This window comes from Netta rufina (assembly GCF_964035555.1).
Source record: "Netta rufina genome assembly, chromosome: 2".
Taxonomy (NCBI): domain Eukaryota; kingdom Metazoa; phylum Chordata; class Aves; order Anseriformes; family Anatidae; genus Netta; species Netta rufina.
In genome coordinates this window covers 44,392,504-44,413,406 of record NC_140124.1, presented here as the reverse complement: position 1 = coordinate 44,413,406, position 20,903 = coordinate 44,392,504, and the positions used below count along the sequence as shown (strand labels likewise).

Genomic DNA, 20,903 nt, shown 5'->3' with positions numbered 1-20,903 from the left:
ATAAAAGCAGGAATTGGAAGAAAATGAAATCCTAGTTGTTTGAGCGGGAGTATATATACTGGGTTAGGTAGTGTGCATTATGGATTTTTTTTTTTTTTAAATCATTTGCTGCTGAAGTATGTATATAGCACACCTTTAGGGTGCTTTCTTCATTCTCTTGCCTTTTGTGCCAGAAGCCGCCAGTCTTTTTATTTTGATTTTGTTCTTGTTGTCATTTTGGTTTTGTTCTGTGTTAAGAAGGTAATCTGATGTGGGGAGGCAGCGCTAATTTATGCCATGAGTTGCTCTTTCTGCTACCCTTGCCTCAATGTCATCGTGGGCAGCTAGGCATTTTTACATAAGGTAATGCCTAGTGATTTAGGAGAATTGCCTGGCCTGCTGTATAAGCTGGGGCAAGTTTTACTGCCTTTCTGGAGTGTATAATGAAGGCATTGCCCCCTTTGTACTATTACTTTTCCTCCTCTTTTTAGAGGAGTCTCTCTGAAGAGGAGAGACTAACACACATAGGCAAACAAACATACTTGCAGCACTTGGCACGCTATGACCCTGCTCTTGTAAGGGCTTTCCAGGAATATGAATACTAATTGTGATTGGTCTTTATTCTGTTATTTTAAAACAGGAAAAAAAAAAAAAAAGGCTTTTTTTTTTACATAAAAATATAACTTCTTGACATGTTGTAGTTTCATGTCACCTCAGTATTCAAACAAACTCAAGACAGTGTCTTTTTTTTTAATGTATAATGCTTATATGTATCAGCTGATAGATCGTGATTTTGTATGAATGGTGAAGACCAAGCCATACTAGTTAGTTACAACTTCTCTTGCCTTCAGTAGTGTTATGGATAAACAAAGCACTGAAAGCATGTACTGTAATAAATAGAAGCCATAATTGGATAAGTAAAAGCATTTTAGTTAACATGTCATTATTTAAACTGCTGAAAAGTCAAAACATCTGTCATCTGAATTAATTTGTTCCAATTACAGTCTAGTGTGTGTGTGTGTGTGTGCATGAATATGTGCATCTCCTTAGCATGATCTGGTTAATGTAAACGAGATGTTTCTGCTCTAAGGGTTTGACTGATAGACCAACGCAGCAGTTATAACTCAAGAAAACCAGAAAATAATCAGTAGCATTCTCTACAATGATCATTTGAAGTTCAAGTAATGCACAAAATATTTCCTAAGAGTTTGTTTGACCAGCGGTATCTTCCACATGAAAAGAGCAAGAATCACATTGCTGACTTGGTTGCTGAGGTAGGAGTGATGTGACACGGGATTTTAAGGTTGGCTTGCAATCCGTGGATGTTTTGTGAGTAAGATTTTGCAGAATATTGCAGTTGTGTGCTCTCTTGAAGGCAAAAGGCTGGAAATGGAGGCAGATCTGTCATGACTGGCATGTTTACAGCACGCAAGTCACCAGCTTGATTTTCCTTAGCTTTTACAGGCAACAGCTGAGAAATCTTGGTTAGGGGAGTTTTTTGTTTATGGGTTCAGTTCTATGTTTTTCTGAAGCAGTTATGTATCCTCTCTCCTGTTGCTCCTATCAGTCATTTCGCATGCTTTCCTCACTTTGCTATTTCCCCAGATATTATCAATCGGTCCTGTCTTAGAAGTAAGAGCTTTTACAGAACTAGTAATTATAAAACTTAAATATCATTCCAACTTAAGAACCTGCCCTCATTTTATTAAAATCTGTACAGAATTCATGTTTAACAGTTAAATGATGTTAATCCTGACAGATTTAACAATCTAATTCCAATATACACCTTTCTGACGTTACAGCATTTTCTAACCCTTGGTCTTCTCCCTATTTTGAAAGGTTCTCTTTAATGATTCTGTTAAAAATCTAGCTTCTTATAAACCTATATTCTAGTTTCTGTAACTGTCTGTATACTAAGGTACTCGTTTTCTAAGTTGGAAGACTAGAGCAGTCACTGGAGAGTGAACTTAGTTAAATTTTCCAATTACAACCAAGAAGGCAGCTTTATGAGAAGTGAAGATATCAATAATATTTACGAGCTGTTCCTAAAGCAAAATTCCTTTGTGCTGAAGGTGAATGATTTTTTTCAGCCCAGGCCTTGCTACTGAATTCAGGCCTCATTAGTAAATCATTTATTCTGTTTTGGGGAAAAAAAAATAAATAATAATAATAAAAAAAAAAAAAAAAAAAAAAAAAAAAAAAAAAAAACATGCTTGACTTTCACTGGTTCCAAGTGAATGAATATCCATAGGTTAGTTTCCCCGCAGATTTAAGAAAATGGTGCCTTTTGTGGAGGACTGCTATTTTGAGAGCTCAGGAGGGAAAATACTGCATATAATGATGTAGGAAAGTCTGCTGTTGTGCTAGTCATTAAAAATTTTTGTATGTATAATTAAAAAATGGGATGAAAACAATGAGAAAACATGTATGCTGTGAAACGATTATCCTTGACTCTCTTGAAACTGAACTTTTATTTCGTGTAATTCTGTTACATTGAATGATAAATGTAACCATAACTACTTTCGATATATAATTTAATGATGCTGTTAAAATAAGACATCTTTATCAAAGTTAATATTGAAACTCCTGAGAACATCCCATATAATAATTAAACTTTTTATTTACATGTATTCTTCCCAGTTGTACTCTTTAATATTTTGCACTGACTTTTTTTGTCATTGATTGGTTTTCCCCTTTTTTCTTTGTCACTGCTACCTCTATTTCTGCAGGAACAAGTAGGTTACTGGTAAGTATTTCAACTAAACCAGACCGTACAAAGTTTTGCCTTAGTGAGGACGTTTTTTTTTCTTTTCCTTTTACCCTCACTTACTTTGGTAAAAACTTTGTAGACAGCAGACCAGTTGTCTGTAAATGCTGTGCTTCCTCAGGTCTCCATTACCGCCTTGTTTGTGTAGTAGAATACTAGTTTTGAGATTCTCCAAGAGACTTTGTCTTCTGCATGCTGTCGAGCAGCATCCATATCTGTGCTGTCTTCGAAGATGCTGCCTTCTCCTGGGGCTTGCTCCCTTGTTCCCGTCTGCTGCGTTTCAAGTGCAGTGTTTACTTTGTCTCTCCCATTTCTTTTTTTTTTTTTTTTTTTTTCCATAAGACCTTCTATGCATTTTGGCTAGTTTGCTCAGAAGACTTCTCTGCGTCTGACGAGGTGCTCTGTCTTCACGTGTTGGGTTTAGTCATCCTCGTCAACCATTACTCAGCCATTTTCCCATCACACCTCTTTCCTTTTAGCTCTCATTAAATACACTCTCAGCATGATACAGCCACCCTCCCCTCTCTTACTATCATGCTTCGTGTAATTTTAATCCGATTTGTTGCGTTGTGCAGTGCGAGTTTTCGAGATATTGATGTCCGTGCATTTTCAAAAAGTAGGACTTCATTCTTTTCTTCTCATCTTGGAGCAGCTCTTCCTATACTTACGGGATTTCTGTTGAAAGTATTTTCTTTAATCCTACTGGATTTGTGAAAGTCCTGACATTATGGGCACTGTGGAGAAGGGTGGTGGTGGTGTAAAAAAAAAACACTGGTTCCCTCTACATAAGAAAAAGGAGCTGTCTTGCCAAATTACTCAGTCACTCCAGAAGAGCCTACTTCAGCAGAACAGTGGGACACTGTTATCCTGCCTGTCTTCTCCACCTCCCATTGTGAAGCGATGAATGGGAAGAGACCTTCTTTTTCGGGTGTTGGAGGAAAATGTGGCTCCGGGGAATGCGAGAAAAGTGAGGGCGTAGGAAAATTAACGAAGAAAAACAAAAAACCCAAACACCTAGGTTTAGGGGAGAATAAGAGTGAGAAAAAAAGAATACTCTGCACTTAAACTGTGGTAGGTGAGGTAGGAAAAAATGATAGGAATATGTAATGTCTACCGAGTAAGAGTTTGAAGTCATTTCATTTGCACGAAGTTTTCAGACCTCCAAGCTGCCTTGCACTGAGATATTTGGCATCATTTGGTAACGGAAAAACTAAGCTTGTTTGCCAAGTTAATCCTGCCTACAACGTGCAAATGAAACACACTTGTGCCCAGAATCACTGACCATGCTTTCTGGCATGATTTCTATGATTTCCAGCATTCATCATACACAGGAGGCTAATTTTTTTTTTAATAATTTGGATCTAGAGTCCATGTGGACCCTTTTTTTTTTTTTGTACAAGACAGCTGAGGCTTGTTCTTACCTTTAAACCTACTGAAAGCAACTTCCAACACAAGTTTATGCTCCTTTAAAAATTTGTCTTGTTACCGTGCTTGTGAATTTGAAAATACATAGACTCAGGAGGAGTTCAGACGAAGGAGGTTTGAGCAGTCTGTCGTCTGCGTTGACTACAGATCCCTACAGATGGTGGGCTGGGGGGATAACACCCGACCACACACCCCCTACACACGAGTGGGTCTTTTCTACTTGTGCTCGGTGCTAGCTTTGATCTAAAATAGCGCTCCCGAAAAGCTGTCACTCTAGTAACAGCTGTTCTTATTCTTGTATTAAGAGACAAAATCACCCTTTCCACAAGTCTTTCCCACCTACAGTCTTATCTTCTGGTTTTCAAGGTATTTTAGCGCGGGGCTTTCCCCCGACCTCTACTTTCGTGGCTGTATTTATTGCTCTTCAGTTTCTAAAAACGCACAGCTGTCGATTATAGTCATTATCATGTGTTTTACATTGGTGTTAGACACCTGGAGCTGTGCAGTTGATAAAGGCTTTACTCGTGAATAAGAAAATGTCTTGTTCAATTCCTGCTCTTCGTTCTGTACTGCGTTATTTTTCAGTGATTGCTATTGAAGATAACAATTAGCAAGACCCAATTAACAAGATGAAGGGAGTTAAAGAAGTTACATAGTGAGGTGTTCCTTCTTCAGCTTTTGCTTAGGAGGTGAAGGAAGTATTATCCAAACACATCTTCTCAAACTATTCCACGTCTCCTGTGAGTTTATCCTTAACTGAAATAAATTTCAGTCTTGTTTTGTTTTTTTTTTTTCTTCCCATTTCATTTGTTCTTCTCTCTCCTGTGAGTGCTGTGCGAGCTTTAAATAAATAAAAAAAATACAGGAGAAGGTCCCTTATTCTCATCAAGGAATTCACAAGTGTATTTATTTCAGTTTTATGGCACAAGACGGGTGAAGAAACCACTATAGTTTAGGAGCGCAAAATCACAAGTGCTGAGAAGAAGAAAATACTTGTGCATAATCTGGTCGAGTTTTGTAAAATGACAGAGTTTGGTATTTTTGTGTTGTTGTCTTTGCTAGTATATGATTTCCTACTCTCTCTCAAACTGAGGGAGGTACATCCTTATTTCTTTTCATCTCCAGAGGTCTTTCCAGATGGGTTCTCTCAGCTTAGGCCACTGGCAGTGTAAGGAAGGATGAAAGACAAACAAATAGATGTACATGTATCTTTTCTCCCGTAATAAAAAAAAAAAAAAACCTCTCTACATAAAATGACAAATTTTCTCCAAGTAGCCACTTGTATTGGGAGCTACAGCATTAGAAATTTTCATTTTGAGGGTTCCTTGGGAACTGGTAATACTTTTTCTTTCTTCTTCTCCTCTTTATTTTATAAACCTTCAGACTTCTTAAAGACAGTTAAAAAATGCCAGTTCTCTGTTCTTAAATTAGTGTGAATTAATCTTATTCCCTTTGATGGTAAGGGTAAAGTTGCCAGGTAAGATGTTAGCTTTGGTAAAGCAATGTGCTTTCATGTACAAAGCTTCATGGTTTTTGTTTAAGGAATTACTCATTCTGTCTTTCCATTTCAGCTGGCTGAGGAGAAGAGAAGAGGGAATTCTGTGGCCAAATAACTCTGACATGTGGTCTTGACTGGAGCTCTTTTTTTTTCTTTAGGCGTTACAAATTAGATTACAAAAGAAGAGTGTGACAAAAATTTGACTTGACCAGGAGTGTTACTTCAGCAAGAATCTGAATTCTTTCCATCTATTTTTCTGCTGCTCTTACGATCTCACGTCATAGTCCTTCACAGAGTCGAATATAAAAGGAAGGAGTGGAAGAAGTAGATGCATTGTACAGAAACATAAAACGTTGGTGTTATTTGTTTGATATTCACGTCAGTAGACTTAGAGAATATAGTCTAGATTAAAAAATAAGTAGGTGGATGCCGATATAGTTTAGAAAAATCCTGTCTCTGTTCTAAGAGAGCAATTCAAGTGGAGTATTGCAGTGGTCCATGCTGGGTTCATTTTTAATCCTCTTGGGAGACACTTTAAAAATGGAATCTAGAGCCAGACTTGTAAGATCTGGAAGCAAAACTGACATTCATCATTAGTTTTGACATATTAGAAAAGTGTTCAGAATTGATTAAAAAGGAGAAATTGAAAGTATTAAACGTGTAGGGGTGGTTGTGAGTGGAATGGGACAGCAGTCCAGTGGTTTGTGTACAGGGTGAGTATGTGTACACCTATAAAGGATAAATCCTTCTCTCAACACCTGGTAAAACAGAAAAAGGTGATAAGTAACCATGCATTTCTGCTTAGGACTTCTGGAGGTTTGGCCTGCAAGCTCTGCCCAATTTTTGGCAATCCAATATTAAAATGTCGGACAGAGCCCAGAAGAGAGCTACAGGAATAAAAGTTTTAGATACCAGAGCCTGTAAGGAAAGATTAGAGTAACTGGTTTTGTGCAGGCTAGTGGAAAAAGATGAAGGGTGCATTTCCTAGTTTGAGCATGCTTTTTCTTTTTTTTTTTTTTTTTTTTTTTTTTTTTACACAAAAGACAGTTACCAGCTGTTTGCCATGTCCACTGAACCCATAAGAAGTAATAAACCTTGTTTTGTAAGTGAAAGCTGCCAAATGAGAGAGAAGGCAAGATTTTTCTCTCTAGGAGTGGCTGATCAGCATTGCGAGTTGGCTAGGATGGTTGTAAAGTCTTTCACTAGTTGATTTTTCAGGGCAGATTAAATCCTCTAAGTGCATTTACCCAGTTGCCCTGTGTGGGATGAACTCAGTTACCTCTTGACATCCTTTCTAACCACGTTTCTCTGTAAGGTCTTTCCTGTTTATTGGCGAAGGGCGTTTTGTTTGATAGGTTTTAGCATCATTATGCAGGCATGATTTGTGACAATACTCTTGCATACCACCCTGCATACCGTCATATTTACTGGATGCTGTGCTTCCAGACTGTCTGTACTTATTTCTCTGAATGCTGAAGAACAAGTGCAAGCATGTAAGTAACTTTTGTCAGCCTTCTTAATTGCCAAATACATTTTGCAAAAGTGTGTGTATGTAAAGCTTCACTTACAACTTGCTTAAATGTAAACCGAGATGGATTTATCTGTCTTCACTGAAAACACAAGCATACAAAAACTTGACTGCATTCGATATTTATTTGTGAAGGACAGTTAGTTTCATTATACTTTTAGTGTGTTTTTGGTGATGTTCTTGTCATCAATGACATTAACATTGACCAAAAGGACCACCCCCAAAGGTATTCCAGAATAATACCAAAATATTTTTGCAAAAAAATTGCCCAGGAGTTTGTATTATTTGTTGGATTTGAGATTTTGTTTTGTGGGATGTGGGAAACAATAGGATTTCTTGGATAACTGTAGGCCCTTTAGCAAAAGATGGCAGTCTGAATAAAGTGATACATTCAAGAGAAAATGAGAAAGAGAATTCACTTCTGAATATTGAATCCCTTACACAGGTTTAGTTATTTCAAACTTTCTGTGCCATCTTGGAATTTTCTAGTTGCTCTGCTGTAACTTTCTGTTTCTTTCTGTCCTGCCTCTTTTCTTGTAACTGCACTTCTTTCCAGGATTGTGGGTTTGGTTTAAGTAACCTCTTACTTTCGGTATTGTACTCAGGATTGTGAAACTAGGTGATGGAGTCTGAAAGAATTTGCCTCTGGTGTCTCTTAAGCCTGCACTTGCAGAAGTCAGCGAGGTGTTTGTGCGTGCTCAGTTCTTTCCTGCTCTACAGCTTGGGATTGAGAGGTGACTGAGGTTGGGATGAGAGGTGGCTCATGCTTTTTTATCACAGGCAACGTCCTCTCTGCAATGTGAGAAGGAAGGAGAGCCTTGCAACTATGTGGTGACCCTAATGCAAAGGTGATGGTTGCTTATCTTAGATGAGGATAAGGGATGCCGAGAAACCAGCAACTTCATAAGAGTTGCATTTTTGTCTAGAACTATAGGTCATCTGTTACGCTATCTTTTTGTAGATAGCATTTGATAATTTTTACAGGACACTTAACCTGATGCCACCTCATCCAAGGACTACTTCTACTTTGTCACCCACATATCTGCAAAAGCAGTGTTTATCTGCGAAACCCAGGGAAACAAGTCAAGTAGAGAACAAGTTATTTTTGACCTGTTGCTGATTGTTGAAGTCATGTGGAACTTTCTTAAAGTTTATCAGAATTGTTCCTTGAAACTGGTGGTAAAAGCAAACATGGGCTATCGATGTTGTTAGCCTGCTGGACAGTGGTACAATAGGGTCTTTGTTCCTGCAGAGCGCTTAATTGTGAACTGGGTCATGAAACTATTGCCTTCTGATTTGAGGTAAGGAAAACACCAAGTTGGTGACAGTGTTGGAAGCTCACTTATCTTTGAAAATACACTTAAAAATAGTGTCTACATTCAAGATAATTTGTTCTTCGGGGCTGCTAAAGGAGTTGGAAATGATAACATCCTTCACGCAAAACACGCACTGTGCATCTGTTGAGGGAGATGGCTAAGACCAGGAGCTGGTTATTGCAGCACAGCTCTGGCAAGGAATGAGAAGTGGGATTTCACTTGCCTTTGCAAAACATTTCAGTAGGTATAGAGAGCTCAAGGCACTTTGTCTGCTGTAATGCTGGTCTCTGGCACTCAGCTGATGCTGGTTGGTGGAAAAACATCTTTTTCCACAAAGAAACCTTTACCACTGGCTGCTAAATTGGTCCGTAAGTCTTAGTTAAGCGTAAGTGGGGTGTTGTTCTGCATGTTGAATACAGCTACAGCAGTCATCTTCCAGGCCTGCAGTGTCAGGAGGATATTTGTATGTGCTTACCTGTTACCTCAGCTCCTCCTTGACACTGGATACGTCACGAGGTACTCTATTGTCAAAATCTGGGCTGTTTACAAGACTTAAGGACAGGCACATGGTCGAATGAGCACATTCAGCTGAGTACTCCAGTGGGATAACCAATAAAGATTTTTCACAGCTGTCTATCCTTGGGCATGGTTTTAAGGAAAACCCTTTTCTTGCTTGCACTGATAAAGGCTGCTGCTATTATTATTACCATATACACAATTTCTCCTTACTGTTTTGTTTGGATTCAGGGCTTCTCTCCCCACGTTCCTGGGATAGATACCTTTTTAATACGACTGTTAACTTCAGAAGTGGTTGTAAAGACCTAGTGGTGGTTTTCCCTGCCCCTGTTACTCCCAATTAGACGTGTTGGTGACCCTGGGGAATAGCTTGAAGAGTTCTGTCCAGAAAGCAGAGGCGACTTGTTAATGACTGCCCCAGCGCTCAACTAGCCATGAACATAATTGCTAACGTGCTGTAACGCAAACACTCCCTTCTGGCGTGGTCTGCAGCGTGTAAGGAAGTTATGTGCCTTTTTACATCAGAATACGGTGTCAGTTGTGCCTGGTAGGAGCATATAAATAAGAATAAGGCACGGATATTAGTAGGTTTTTGGACTGTGACTAGACTTGAGAATAATCAGCTGCATTTGGCTGATAATGGCTGAGAGAGAACTTCCCCCTAGCCCAGTTTTTGGAGAAAACCATAACGAAATGGCTTCGGGTGGTTTGGGGTGTTTGGAGGACCGAGATACTAATTTAGATTTTAGTCATGTTGAGATGCAGCCTGCGGGAAAGAGGTTACGCGGTGGCTGAAGGGTCACTGACAGAGCCTCCTCCAAGTAAATGAATCCTCCCAACCTGTTCTTCAAAATACACGTTTGGTTGTTTTGTGCTTATTAATCCATGGGTGTAGCCGTGACTTGTAACCATGTGGGTTTGGGAGGGATGTCAAAAAAGGAGAGAGGAGCAATATTTAAAATAAAGTGCAAGACTGGAACAAGAGCAAGCAGATACGAAGCACTCGTAGCTAAAATGGGAAGAATCAGAGCTGTACTTTATCTCAGGAAGTGGTTTCCAGTGTACACGTTCAGTTGCTGCTCTGAGTTCCCCATGTGTGCTACCAGCTGTCTGGTTTCACTTGCTTCCTATTAGCTGTAGAAAAAAAACCAACAACTGTTGCCTCCACAAATTCAGTGCATTTCTTCAAGTGCTAATGCTTCAGGGCTGGTTGCTTGATCTACCTCTGGATAATAATTACCAGAAAAGATCAAAATTCTCAGGCATCAGTAACTTGAAAGTGCAACATCGAGTCACTCGATACCCTTGGCTGACTCAATTCATCACGAGCTCCTGAGGTTGGAGGTACAAAAGCAAGGGACAGCAAAGTAAAGACAATGGGAGCAGGCTGGGATGTGGATACTGGAGGTGCAATGTCCACTTGCACACGCCTGTGTCATTCCTTTCCTACGGTGCCAATGAAAGAGTTGGCATTGAGCACGGATTTTGAATATTTTTAAGTAGATATTTATGCTCCGTGTTGTCCTGTAGGCATACATCTTAACAGCTCTTCTGCATCAAGATCCCTGTTGGGTGGCTTTTTGTCTCTCACTTGCACGTTAATTACTCAGCAGATCCAAATCAGCCTACCACTCAGACTTTTCTGTGGATCCTAAAACTTGTCCAACCAATCTTGTCCTCTTAACTGGAAGACATGGTAATGACATAAATTAAAGCATTAAGTAGTTTTGTCATGGACTATTATGCAGTTGCATCACAATCCAGACTGTCTTAATTATTCTTTATCCCGCGTTGCCTCAGGCTGTGACCTCACAAGCTAAACAAGGTCAAGCTTGGCTAGGATGAGAGAAGTCAAACAAATTCGGTGCTACAGGAAATATCAGTGATTCAGTAGGTGAGGCGACACCCCTGAGTTAATGTTGTGCCCCAGACTGGCGTAGGATGCTGCAGCTTGCCTGATGAGATGTAAAACTGAGATCCTTTGTTAAATTTTCAACGCTGTTCCTGGGAAAAGCGATGCTGCTAATTCAGAGCTCCTGCCCAGGTTCAGATTTTAATGATTACGTGCTCCCTACATTTCTAATTTCTGTTTTGGTAGAGCTGTGTTATCCTCTCACTCCTGTCTTAAACTGCTCTTGAGGTTGTTGTGAAACTTTACATTCCAGAGGTGGTGACATGTTCACACTTGGCAACAGATCCATCTGCAGAAACAATGGTCCTTTCTGAGGTCTTTTGAAATCAAGAGAATTATATTCATGGAAGAAAAGTCAGGTCAACACTGAAAAGCTGCCAGATTTATTTTTTTATTATTATTATTTTTTTTGCTTTGAACGTGTGGAGAATGGTGTTTTGGCTTAAATGTGGATATTGGCTACGTGGTCAAGTGTACTCACGCTTACATGTTTTTGTTTTTCATAGGATTCAAGTGCCCTGTATGTTCAAAATTTGTATCTTCTGATGAAATGGATTTACACCTTGTGATGTGTTTGACAAAACCAAGGATAACCTACAATGGTAAGAAAGAAGTAAGCTGATAATTTCTTCATTTTAAACGTTAGAGTGATGATAATTATTTATTTAGTAAGATATTCAGGTAACTAATCCAATGGACTCAGAAGTGATGTGTTTTTTTTTTTTTGGCTTGTAGTAAATTTTTTCAAAATAATTTCTGAGAACCTGGTCTCTTTTTTTTAATGTTGTATGCCAGTATAATTTATGCTGTTGACTTGTACTACAAATGTGAAATTATCCTTATCTGAGTATGTTTTATTCCATTTTTGATCACAAGGTCATATGCTAGTCATTGTCCAGTTAGGGTGCAACTGAGATAGGTGTAGCTTAAACAACCTCTCATCTAATGGCATTGAGTGATCAGAAAGATCAAGCCAGTCTCCTACTGGGGCCATTGCTAAGAGCTGTTATTGATGCACCATGTATTTATAGCTTAGTCAAAAAAGGGGCTTTCTTGAAGGAGCTGAGGAACTGCCTATTGTTTATGTGATAGCATAAGGACTTGTAGATAAGACCTTCAGTCTTTATGGGTTTAGCAAGACTTTTCCCAGTGTCAAATGAATCAACTGTAGTAGCTCTGTTCTCATACCACTAAGCTCTCCTTGTAAGCAGCCTGTGATGCAAGACAAACAGAACTTTTGTCACTTTGGGGATCAAACCCTTCTGTCGCTGTGGTTTAGGCTAACACTCATCTCTATGTGAGAGGTTAGAAGGAAACTGAGAGGGAGTCAGACTCATTTTGGAGGTGCACAGCAAAAAGTTGAGAGGCAATGGTCACAAGTTGCAGCAAGGATAATTCAGATTTGATGTAAAGTAGAAAGTCCTCGTAGTGAGGATGGTCCAACACAGAAGCAAGTGCCCAGAGAGGCTGTGCAACTTCATCAGAAAGTGGCTGGGTAAGGCCCTGAGCAACTTAGACTAAGTCGGTCCAGTTTTGAATGAGGGACCAGAAGACCTCCAGAGGTCCCTTCCAACTTAAGTTAATGTCTAAATAACTGGTAGTGTTATGGATTCTTTGTGGTTTCCCTTCTGTTATGGTATTCTATGCTGAATTTTGTCTTGGAAGAAGTCTTAAAAGATAGTAGGACCCATCTTACTCTTTGTCTGGATAGCAATAAGGCATCAGGATTACAGAAACAGCGTTAATTGTGAAAATAATTTGAAATCATATACCAGCAGTTGTGAAATCCATTTCAAAGCACAGTACTCAGGTAAAATAAATATATTTTTTTTTTTCTCCTGGCGTTGCACCATATATTTGAGAAGGTTGACTTTACCTAGCAGAGTATTTTTTTTTCTTTTTGTTCTGGTATTTTTGTTTTGTTTTTGTCTTTTAAATTAGGACGAAGCAGTTTCCAAGGTGGGTCTTTAGGGTTCTGTGTACTGTGAGCTGCTGAGCATAAGAGAGAAGTGGGCTAGTCAGCCCAGTAAGGGAGAAGTAAAGCACTTGGGATCAGTTTGGGTGGAGCAGAAGGTGGCAAGCTGGCAGAGAGCAAGCTCTGGCTGTAATCCAGCTGGTGGGATGTGCACAAATTACGAGCTGACAGACTGAGATCCTATGCTCCTGCTGCTTCCTATATGTATGTACGAGCACATTCAGCTGACTTACTTTTTTTCAAGGAAATAGCAATCACATAACACAACCTCTCAGTGGTGTTTGTGACGTTCATTTGTATTGCAGTGGTGCCATATTCAAACTTTTTTTTTTTCCTCTGCATTGTCTCTCCCAGCTGGTATGTTGTTAATTGGAGCTCTTTTGGGCCATCTCATTACTTTTGTACAGTCCCTTAAGCAAAAAAACAAACAAACAAACAAAAAAAAACTTCCCTGTAAATGAGCACAAATAAAAACCCCTGTGTGGCCCATGAAGCCACTCTCTTGATAATTTGCAACACAACAAAAGCAGTTGTGGACAATGCAATGTAAGGTATTACCTGAATCATGTAATTTGTCAAATTAGGAGCGTGTCTACAGTGTACAGAGCCTTGGATGCTCGTTCTAGGAAGTGGTTATAGAAGCTTGAAAGGAGAAAACTACTAAATTGCAGAAATTGGTTTGAGAGAGACACTTACCTGGAATTACGGTCTCATTCTCATAAAACCTTAATAGAAGTGTGCATTAATCCTTTTGACGGCAGCTGGTTAGCTCCTAGAGTTGTGGACTGAATCTTAAATTAGAGAATATAGTTGGTTACTTAAAGTACTGCAGCACAGAGAAATTGAGGATATGGCTTCAGCGTTGTGCACCACTTCGTAGTTACTTTGTAGTATGATTGTGATACATTTAATGAGGCTAATAAAAGAGGATTAACTAGCAGATCAATAACTTGACTGAATGCTGCTGTAATTACAGGCCCAGAATTGCACACGGGTGTCTAGATGCATACATTTCTCCTGTATTTTTGCTGTTTGCTAGGATGAGATCAGTAAGCTATAAGAAGGGCATCTCAAGTTTTGCTTTAGAGAAAAAAAAAAAAAAAGATGCTGCTATCAACTCTTGATGCCTCTTGAACTCTTGATCTTCTTTTACCTACTTTTTCTCTCTACATTTATGTTGCAAGTAGTTGAAAGGAACCTTACACTTGCAAGCGGTGGGATGTTTAAAAGTTAGGTGGTTGGGCTGAACTGTGCATATATCGAATTCTGTTTTGGATATGTTTCCTCGTGATACTGTGACTGTTTGAAGATTAGCTCTTTCTAGGAAATGTCGGGAGCAAATTGTACCTATTGTGGGATTCTGAGAAGACGAGCATTCTTTCTTCTCAATGGCAGTCTAAGGCTTTCTGAAAAATGGTGTAAGACTGTTGTGATTAGAAAGTTTTGTTTGTTTGTTTATGAAAGTCCTCCCAGCCAATGTCTAACTGCTTTCTGAACTACCTTTGTGCATTGCCTTTGGGCAGAAGGAAGGGCCAGTGCACTGCAGTCTGTGGCAGCTGCCTGATTTACACGTGTTTCCTGAAAGGGACTGATCACAAACTTGTCCCAGTTGTGTGCTGCAAGTTGTGCTGATTTTCATAGAAGTAAATCAGTACGTTTTATTAGCCTTATTCTTTTTAAAATCATGTGATTTGCCTCCAACAGAGATCTCATTGCTTACTCAGTTGGGCCTGTAAAAAGGGCTCTTTCTTTTTTCTATGGAACTTTGTTCCAAGTATCTTCAACTACTTGTGGTGCGCAGCCACGAACCAGTATATAGTCATTTTGATACAAAAGCTGTTTAAATGAACTGAATTGTGCAAATTCTGTGGTGTTTGCTGTTACTGTCTTACATAGTCTTGCTTTTTTTAGCCATTAAGGACACCCTTCATACCGTTACTTGCTGAGTCGCCAAGGAGCCTGAATAGGTCCTGTGCACTTGCTAGCCACGGGCTGCTGAAAGCCAGTTTTGTGGAGAAAGTGTGTTTCTTGGTAGTCGGCCTGTTTTTTGGATGTTTTTTGAAAACCATTGCTAAACTAAATACTCTACAGCCACACCAATTTCGTTCATCATCTTCAGTGTGTTCGATGAGGCCCCTGTCACCAGGTCTTTCCAATTTGCAATGGTGAGTGGCACACAGGGCCCACTGGAGGCCGACTCTCCCAAAGATGCTGCTCACGGAGCCGTGGTGTGTTTTGGCCAGGCAGAGCCCTTCTCTCAAGCAAGGCTTGGTGCTTTGGAAGCAACTTGCTTGGCCTCCTTGCTGTTGGGTCAGTCTACGTAAATACCAACTGCTGAACAGCAGAAGATCAGGCTTACGTGGCGAACTTCGAATGCAATTATTGTTCAGTTTGTGTTTTTACAGTACTGATGCATTTTTTCATTGGAAGATGTTTAAAAAGACCCGAGAAGACACAATTGAGAGAGCTGCTTGGGACTCGAAGCAAACTACTTTTAGAGGGCCTGCAACTAATGCACCAGTTCCTTCTGAAGAAACCTCGCAGCTGGTTGTGTCTGAAGTAATTCTGTTTGTCTTCTCGCCATGCCTTTGTTTGCCTCTCGGAACACTTTGTAAGACTTTATTATTATTGTTGAAGGGCCTCTCTGACAGCAGGGCCCAGCAGCCTGGCGGCCGGCCAGCTGGGGAAGCCAGTGACCCCGTGGAGCCGGGGAGAGCCAGTCGGCTCGCTGCACTGCTTGGCTGGCTCGGCGAGCCGGCCTCTCCTCTCTCCAAAGTTTTTGATTGAAGTAGCACATTCCTGCGGAATATTTTGGGTTTCAGCAAGTCAGCACTTTGCGTCGGAGCGTCGTCCTGCTGGAAGCTTTCTGAACGGGCCTCCGGGAAGCTTTGACATCGGGGCTGCTCCCACTCAGGCCGCCTTGCCTTCAATTCAAATACGGCAGTGGGTCTGGTTAGGGGCCAACATACTGAGCGAGGCAAGTTTCCTGGAGAAAAAACTTTTGCTTGTCTAATTTCAGAGAGTTAATATTACATCTTGCAGCCAGTGTGTGAGCTGTTAGAGGAGTTTTCCTTCCTCAAGGTAACCGCTTCACAATTTTTTTTAATTACAGTAAGTGAAATTTTGAGCCCTCACACCAAAAAAGAGCAGGGGATCAAACATCATATACAGCACTGATTACATATATGGTTTATTTTTAAAGTTTATTCAGCTCTGTTTTGAGTGGAAGATTAGTACGTGGCAAAACTGTTGCAGACAGAACATTGAAAATGAAGGTAGGTGTACTGGAAGGAAGACAAGAGTGAAACTCGACGTGCTTTTCTTGTTCAGCAACATACTTTGTCTTTAAGGGTGTTTGAATCCAGTACCAGGCACAGCTAGCCAAATATTTCGGTGCCGACTAACTGAACTCAAGGTGACTTGAACCGCAGCAGTGCTCAAGCTCCAGCAGTGCTCTGATGTAGATTAGCAAGGAAGCAAAGCAGGGTTTTGTCACGAGGGTGTAAATACTCTGTTAATTCTAAATCAGTTCAAAAAGAGAAGTGGTCACACTGTGTGTTTGGTGACACCGAGGCCTGCGTGCGAGTTTCAGAGTCAGGAAATGGCATCTGTCTGAGCAATGATCCTGCTGTAGAAGTTCTCAAAATCTAAATGACAACTACAGCATGTGCATTTCGATGCATAAAGGACCCAAAGGACTGCACAAAAATATTTTTGAGACATGCTTTGTGAATGGGACTGACCTGTTTTTTTTCCAGCACAAGTTGTAAGCTTATTTGATTTGTGGCTGTTTTGAAATCTTTGGGCCAAGCTACTTTTGTCAGAACTTAGTTTATATTGCTCAGTGGAAGGGAAGTGCACCACAGCCTGGCATCTGGACCACTGAGATCTGTGATGCTGGTAGTTATCCCCACTGCAGTGACTTAATTTCCTTGATCACTTCTGTTCACTAAAAAGGGGAGAGTGGTGTTTTACTCAGCAGGGCTGATGCCATTACCTGTCTTGACTAAGGCACTCAAAACTTCGTTTTCTTCATGCTGAAGAGAATTACTAATCTCAAGTTCACTTATCTTCTAGGATTCCTGAGACCATACCCTAAAAGACCTTGCAAAAGGGCATCTTGCCAGTCTGCCAGGAAAAGCTTAAGCCTTCCTCCTTGTCCTCATCCTTTAATAGGACTAGACTTTCAGCAAAGCAGTACAAAATAATACCAAGGCAAAGCAGTTCTTTCGTTCCGCTTCACATGAGATACAGGATTCTCCTTAGAAATTTTCAGTTCTCCTGTTTTGGAGTTTAACAAGGTTATTGACCAAGAGTTTCTAGCTTCTTGCTCTGCCCTAGGTGGTTCTGCATTCTGTCCTCAGGGGTGCTGTGTGACAGGGGAAGAGCATACCCTGCAGGATAATTTAACACATAAACAGACACTTAGCCTGGGCCTGCAGTTATGTAGTGACATTTCCTCCTGTTTTGATCTTGTGTACCCATGAAAACCCTCCAGATTATGTAGGAGGTTCATTCAGTTTCCCTAATGCTTTAAAACTGTTTTCCAATGTATTTCTTAAAAATAACTTGCACTGCTGAACATCTGTTGGACTTGGAGATTTTGTTTAATGTGCCAGCGGAGGAGCATTACTATTGTAAATAAATGTTTAATCTCAGACATTTGCACAGCTGTTACTCTGTGAATTGGTATAACATCAACTCGGACATTTCATAGCTTGTCGTGCAAATCATTGTCACAATTTCAGGGAGGGAAACTGTGTTTGAAGAGCTTGATTGAAGTATATTGACTAGTTTGCCCTTCATCCCTTTAGGAACTGTTTAACGTTTCAGCAAGGAGAAAACTTCCACTGATTTTCACCAGCCTAGGCTGTGGGTAGCTACTCATTCAAACGAGACTGACAAGAAGAAGAGGCAACTCTAGCTCTTCTTCCCTTTTATTCAGTAAAGCTGTTTTCCTTCCAACCATACTAAATCACCTTCAACAGGTTTTGGTGCCCCATGCAAAACCAGCCTGTTACAGTTAGGGTTTGCTGGGGAGAAGGTTGTCCATTTTAAAGAGTAGTGGTGAGAAATGTCTCTAAATAAAGCCACGCTCAAGCAGCAGTGTGGACCTGGCTCCTAAAGGAGGTGGGACATGCTTCTGTGACCCCATTTGAGCCTCAGTCAGTGGATGAAGTGGGTCAGTCTGTGATAGTGTGGAGTTGGAGCCTTTTCAGAGGCCGCAGTCTCTAATCTTTCCTCCGCACCCACAAACTGTCAACCCTTTGCTACCAGGAAAAAAAGTTGTGTATCTCTCATGGCGTGGCTGTGAAGGAGGCTCCTGAAATGGGAACACAGTGTAACTGAGAGAAAAGGGCCTCAAATGTCTGGAGCAGTTCTCAGGGCTGCAAACTGGCCCCATTTATCTTGGTAAGATACAATCTTTGGAGGCTTAGTGGTGGTGGCGGTGGCTTAGATACCAGCATTGCTCATTACCTTGTGCTTCCCTTTCTCTTACATGAAGAATAGGTTCGTAAAGCAGCTATGACAGCTCATTTTCCTGGTGCAGTTTGGGGATGCTCAACAGATTATGCTAAATTTTCTTGCTATGATGAATTTGAGTCAACGTGTTCGCATCCTACCAAGGAGTATAAAACTTTGGGACATCGGACATCACGTCCATTCATCTTTTTAAACTTTTCTCTGGTTTGTTGTGAACGGGACTGGCTCTTTTTAATGAACCTTTGGAGAGCAGGGTATTTTGGTGGGTGATTCTCTGCATACTTGCCCTTGAGCCAGGCCTAAATCTGCCAGACAGTTCTTCCTGCGACGGAGCCATCACAAATCACTCTTGGCCAACCTAGCTGTAATGTCACCTCATACTTCAGCTCCTGAGGGTGAGACAACAATTTTTTTCTCAGTACATTGGAATCACCATTACATAAATGCACACATGTGCCATGGGAATATTTTCTATGCAGCCCTGGATAAATACAGTAAAGCTTTTGACAACTGTAGAACAAGCCTGATTGTTTTCTGAAAGAAGGAGGGAAAACAGGATCATTCATGTGCTGAATAGCTCAAGTTGTTTCTTTTCCTTACTTCTAATCTGAGATGCTGCTCTTGTCTTGCTTCGGTACCGACAGTGCTGCTGAAGTCAAATGACAATGGTTCTTGTCCTAGAAAATCATAGATACACCTGTGAACTGGTGCCGCAGAGAAGAGCTGCAGGTGAGGAAAGGAGCGATTCAGCTCAGGTTAGGACTCACTCTGTTCTTCTGCATGTCATTGTGCTGCTGTTATATAAAGACAGTGCGGTGCTGCGTGCCGCAGAGAGCCAAGGAGCAGTTTGGTTTGCTCCGTAGCAAACGCTCACGGTGCTGTGACTCTGCACCATGTGATCCGGGCAGATAGGAGCTACCTTCCGTGTCTTACGCTTAATCAGTCTTTAGCTTTGAGAGGTCATTCGGAGGATGTCATAAATCGTGTCTGCAACTGCTGCAGTCTTGTGACTGCTGGGAATTTAGCTTCGGGGAAAATAATGTTCCTAGTTTTGAATAGTAATTCTGCAGCCTTTAAGTCTGATGCCTCTAAAACCTTGAGATTTTACTTGTTTGTTAGTAGCAAACCGACTTATGTTCTGTAGCTGCTCTGCAGAAACCATACCCTTGAAAACACACATCTTTCCCTAACCTTAGAGAGTATGTTTCATTGGCTGGATTTTGAAATAAAATGTACTTTAAGTCTTAGGTTTTTTAAAAATAAATGCCAAACAGCATTGCACTGAGTGGTCTTTGTAGGAATTTCACAGTGTTTCCTTCCCAAATTTCCATTCTCTTTTGCAGGAACTAGGACAGATGACTTGTAGATCAGGATGGTTTTTTTTTTTCCTAAGGAAATGCAAAGCAATAAGCAGCATTCCCTCCTTGCTCAGAAACTGCCCCAAGGGCAGATCAATTGCAAATATAACCTGAAATACCATTTGTAAGGTTTCTTTGGTTTTGTTTGGTTTTTGTTTGTTTTGTTTTGTCATTGTTGTTATTTTTGTTTTTCCTTCCAATTAAAATCTTGCTTTAAAACTTGCTACCCTTTAGTTATTTAAATAGTCTTGCGCTTCTGACTTGCAGACTCAAAATGATAAAGGAATTTCGTACAATTTTTGCAGGGGGGTTCAGTGGTAGAGCAAGCTTAGCTCTTCCAAAACAAGCTGAACGAAAACACAGTGTGGTAGAGTACTCTCACGTCTAAGATGGGGATGATTGTCACTGCTTACTTAACAGAGAAAAAATTACCAGAGTCAGGTATTTGTAACAAAATCCAGTGATTCTAGACCAGCTTGTAAGTTGTCTATTGACAGTGACTGATCGTATACTGACAGAGCTACCGAGCTGCAAAGGCTGGAGGAACCTTCTCACTCTCTGAAGTTTGTGTCACCGTCTCTTCTGTGGCCGCAGATTTTTGCAGCTGCAAAGTAACCCTAAACTCTACCGCACAGGAAAAACTTCACTTAGGTTTGGTGGTGAGCTACGTTAACAGTTATGAAACCTTGTTAAAATTTCTTCATAAACACCTTAGGGTGGCTTCCATTTTAACCCCGCGCCAATGCCTGTCTGAAACTGAAAGCCACGTCAAACTTTAATCAGTTTTACTGCTTTCCTCATCCCCTATTTTCTTGTGCAAAGTCTAGGTAGCCTTTGTGTATAGTGCTAGGTAATGGATAACCTTCATGTGACTAAGCAATAATGTAGGATTCAGTGATAAGTTTTTAGCCCATAAACAATGCTCATTTGCTTGGGGGTGGGGAGATGGGGGGAAGGAATCGTTTGATTAATGTTTTTATCTTTTTCCCTCCTGTTCTGAGCAATCTGTTTTGATCTATGGCTTTATTAGCCGAAACACCGTGCTGTCATAACAGTGCCCGATAGCTTTGATAGGCTGGAGATTTAAAAATGAGAAGAGAAATAAAACTTCAATACGGCCGTAGAAGTGCACTGCCAGATTGTCT

At 40.5% G+C, this 20,903-nt stretch overlaps 1 protein-coding gene across 1 annotated transcript in view; it reads left to right on the top strand.

Annotated features, from left to right (window-relative positions):
- ZNRF2 (zinc and ring finger 2) overlaps positions 1 to 20,903 on the top strand; it is a 53,056-nt gene that overhangs the window by 18,261 nt on the left and 13,892 nt on the right. The window contains exon 2 of the mRNA XM_084282962.1: positions 11,448 to 11,543. Within this exon, the coding sequence (XP_084139088.1) occupies positions 11,448 to 11,543 (96 nt within the window). The remainder of the gene's footprint in view (positions 1 to 11,447; positions 11,544 to 20,903) is intronic.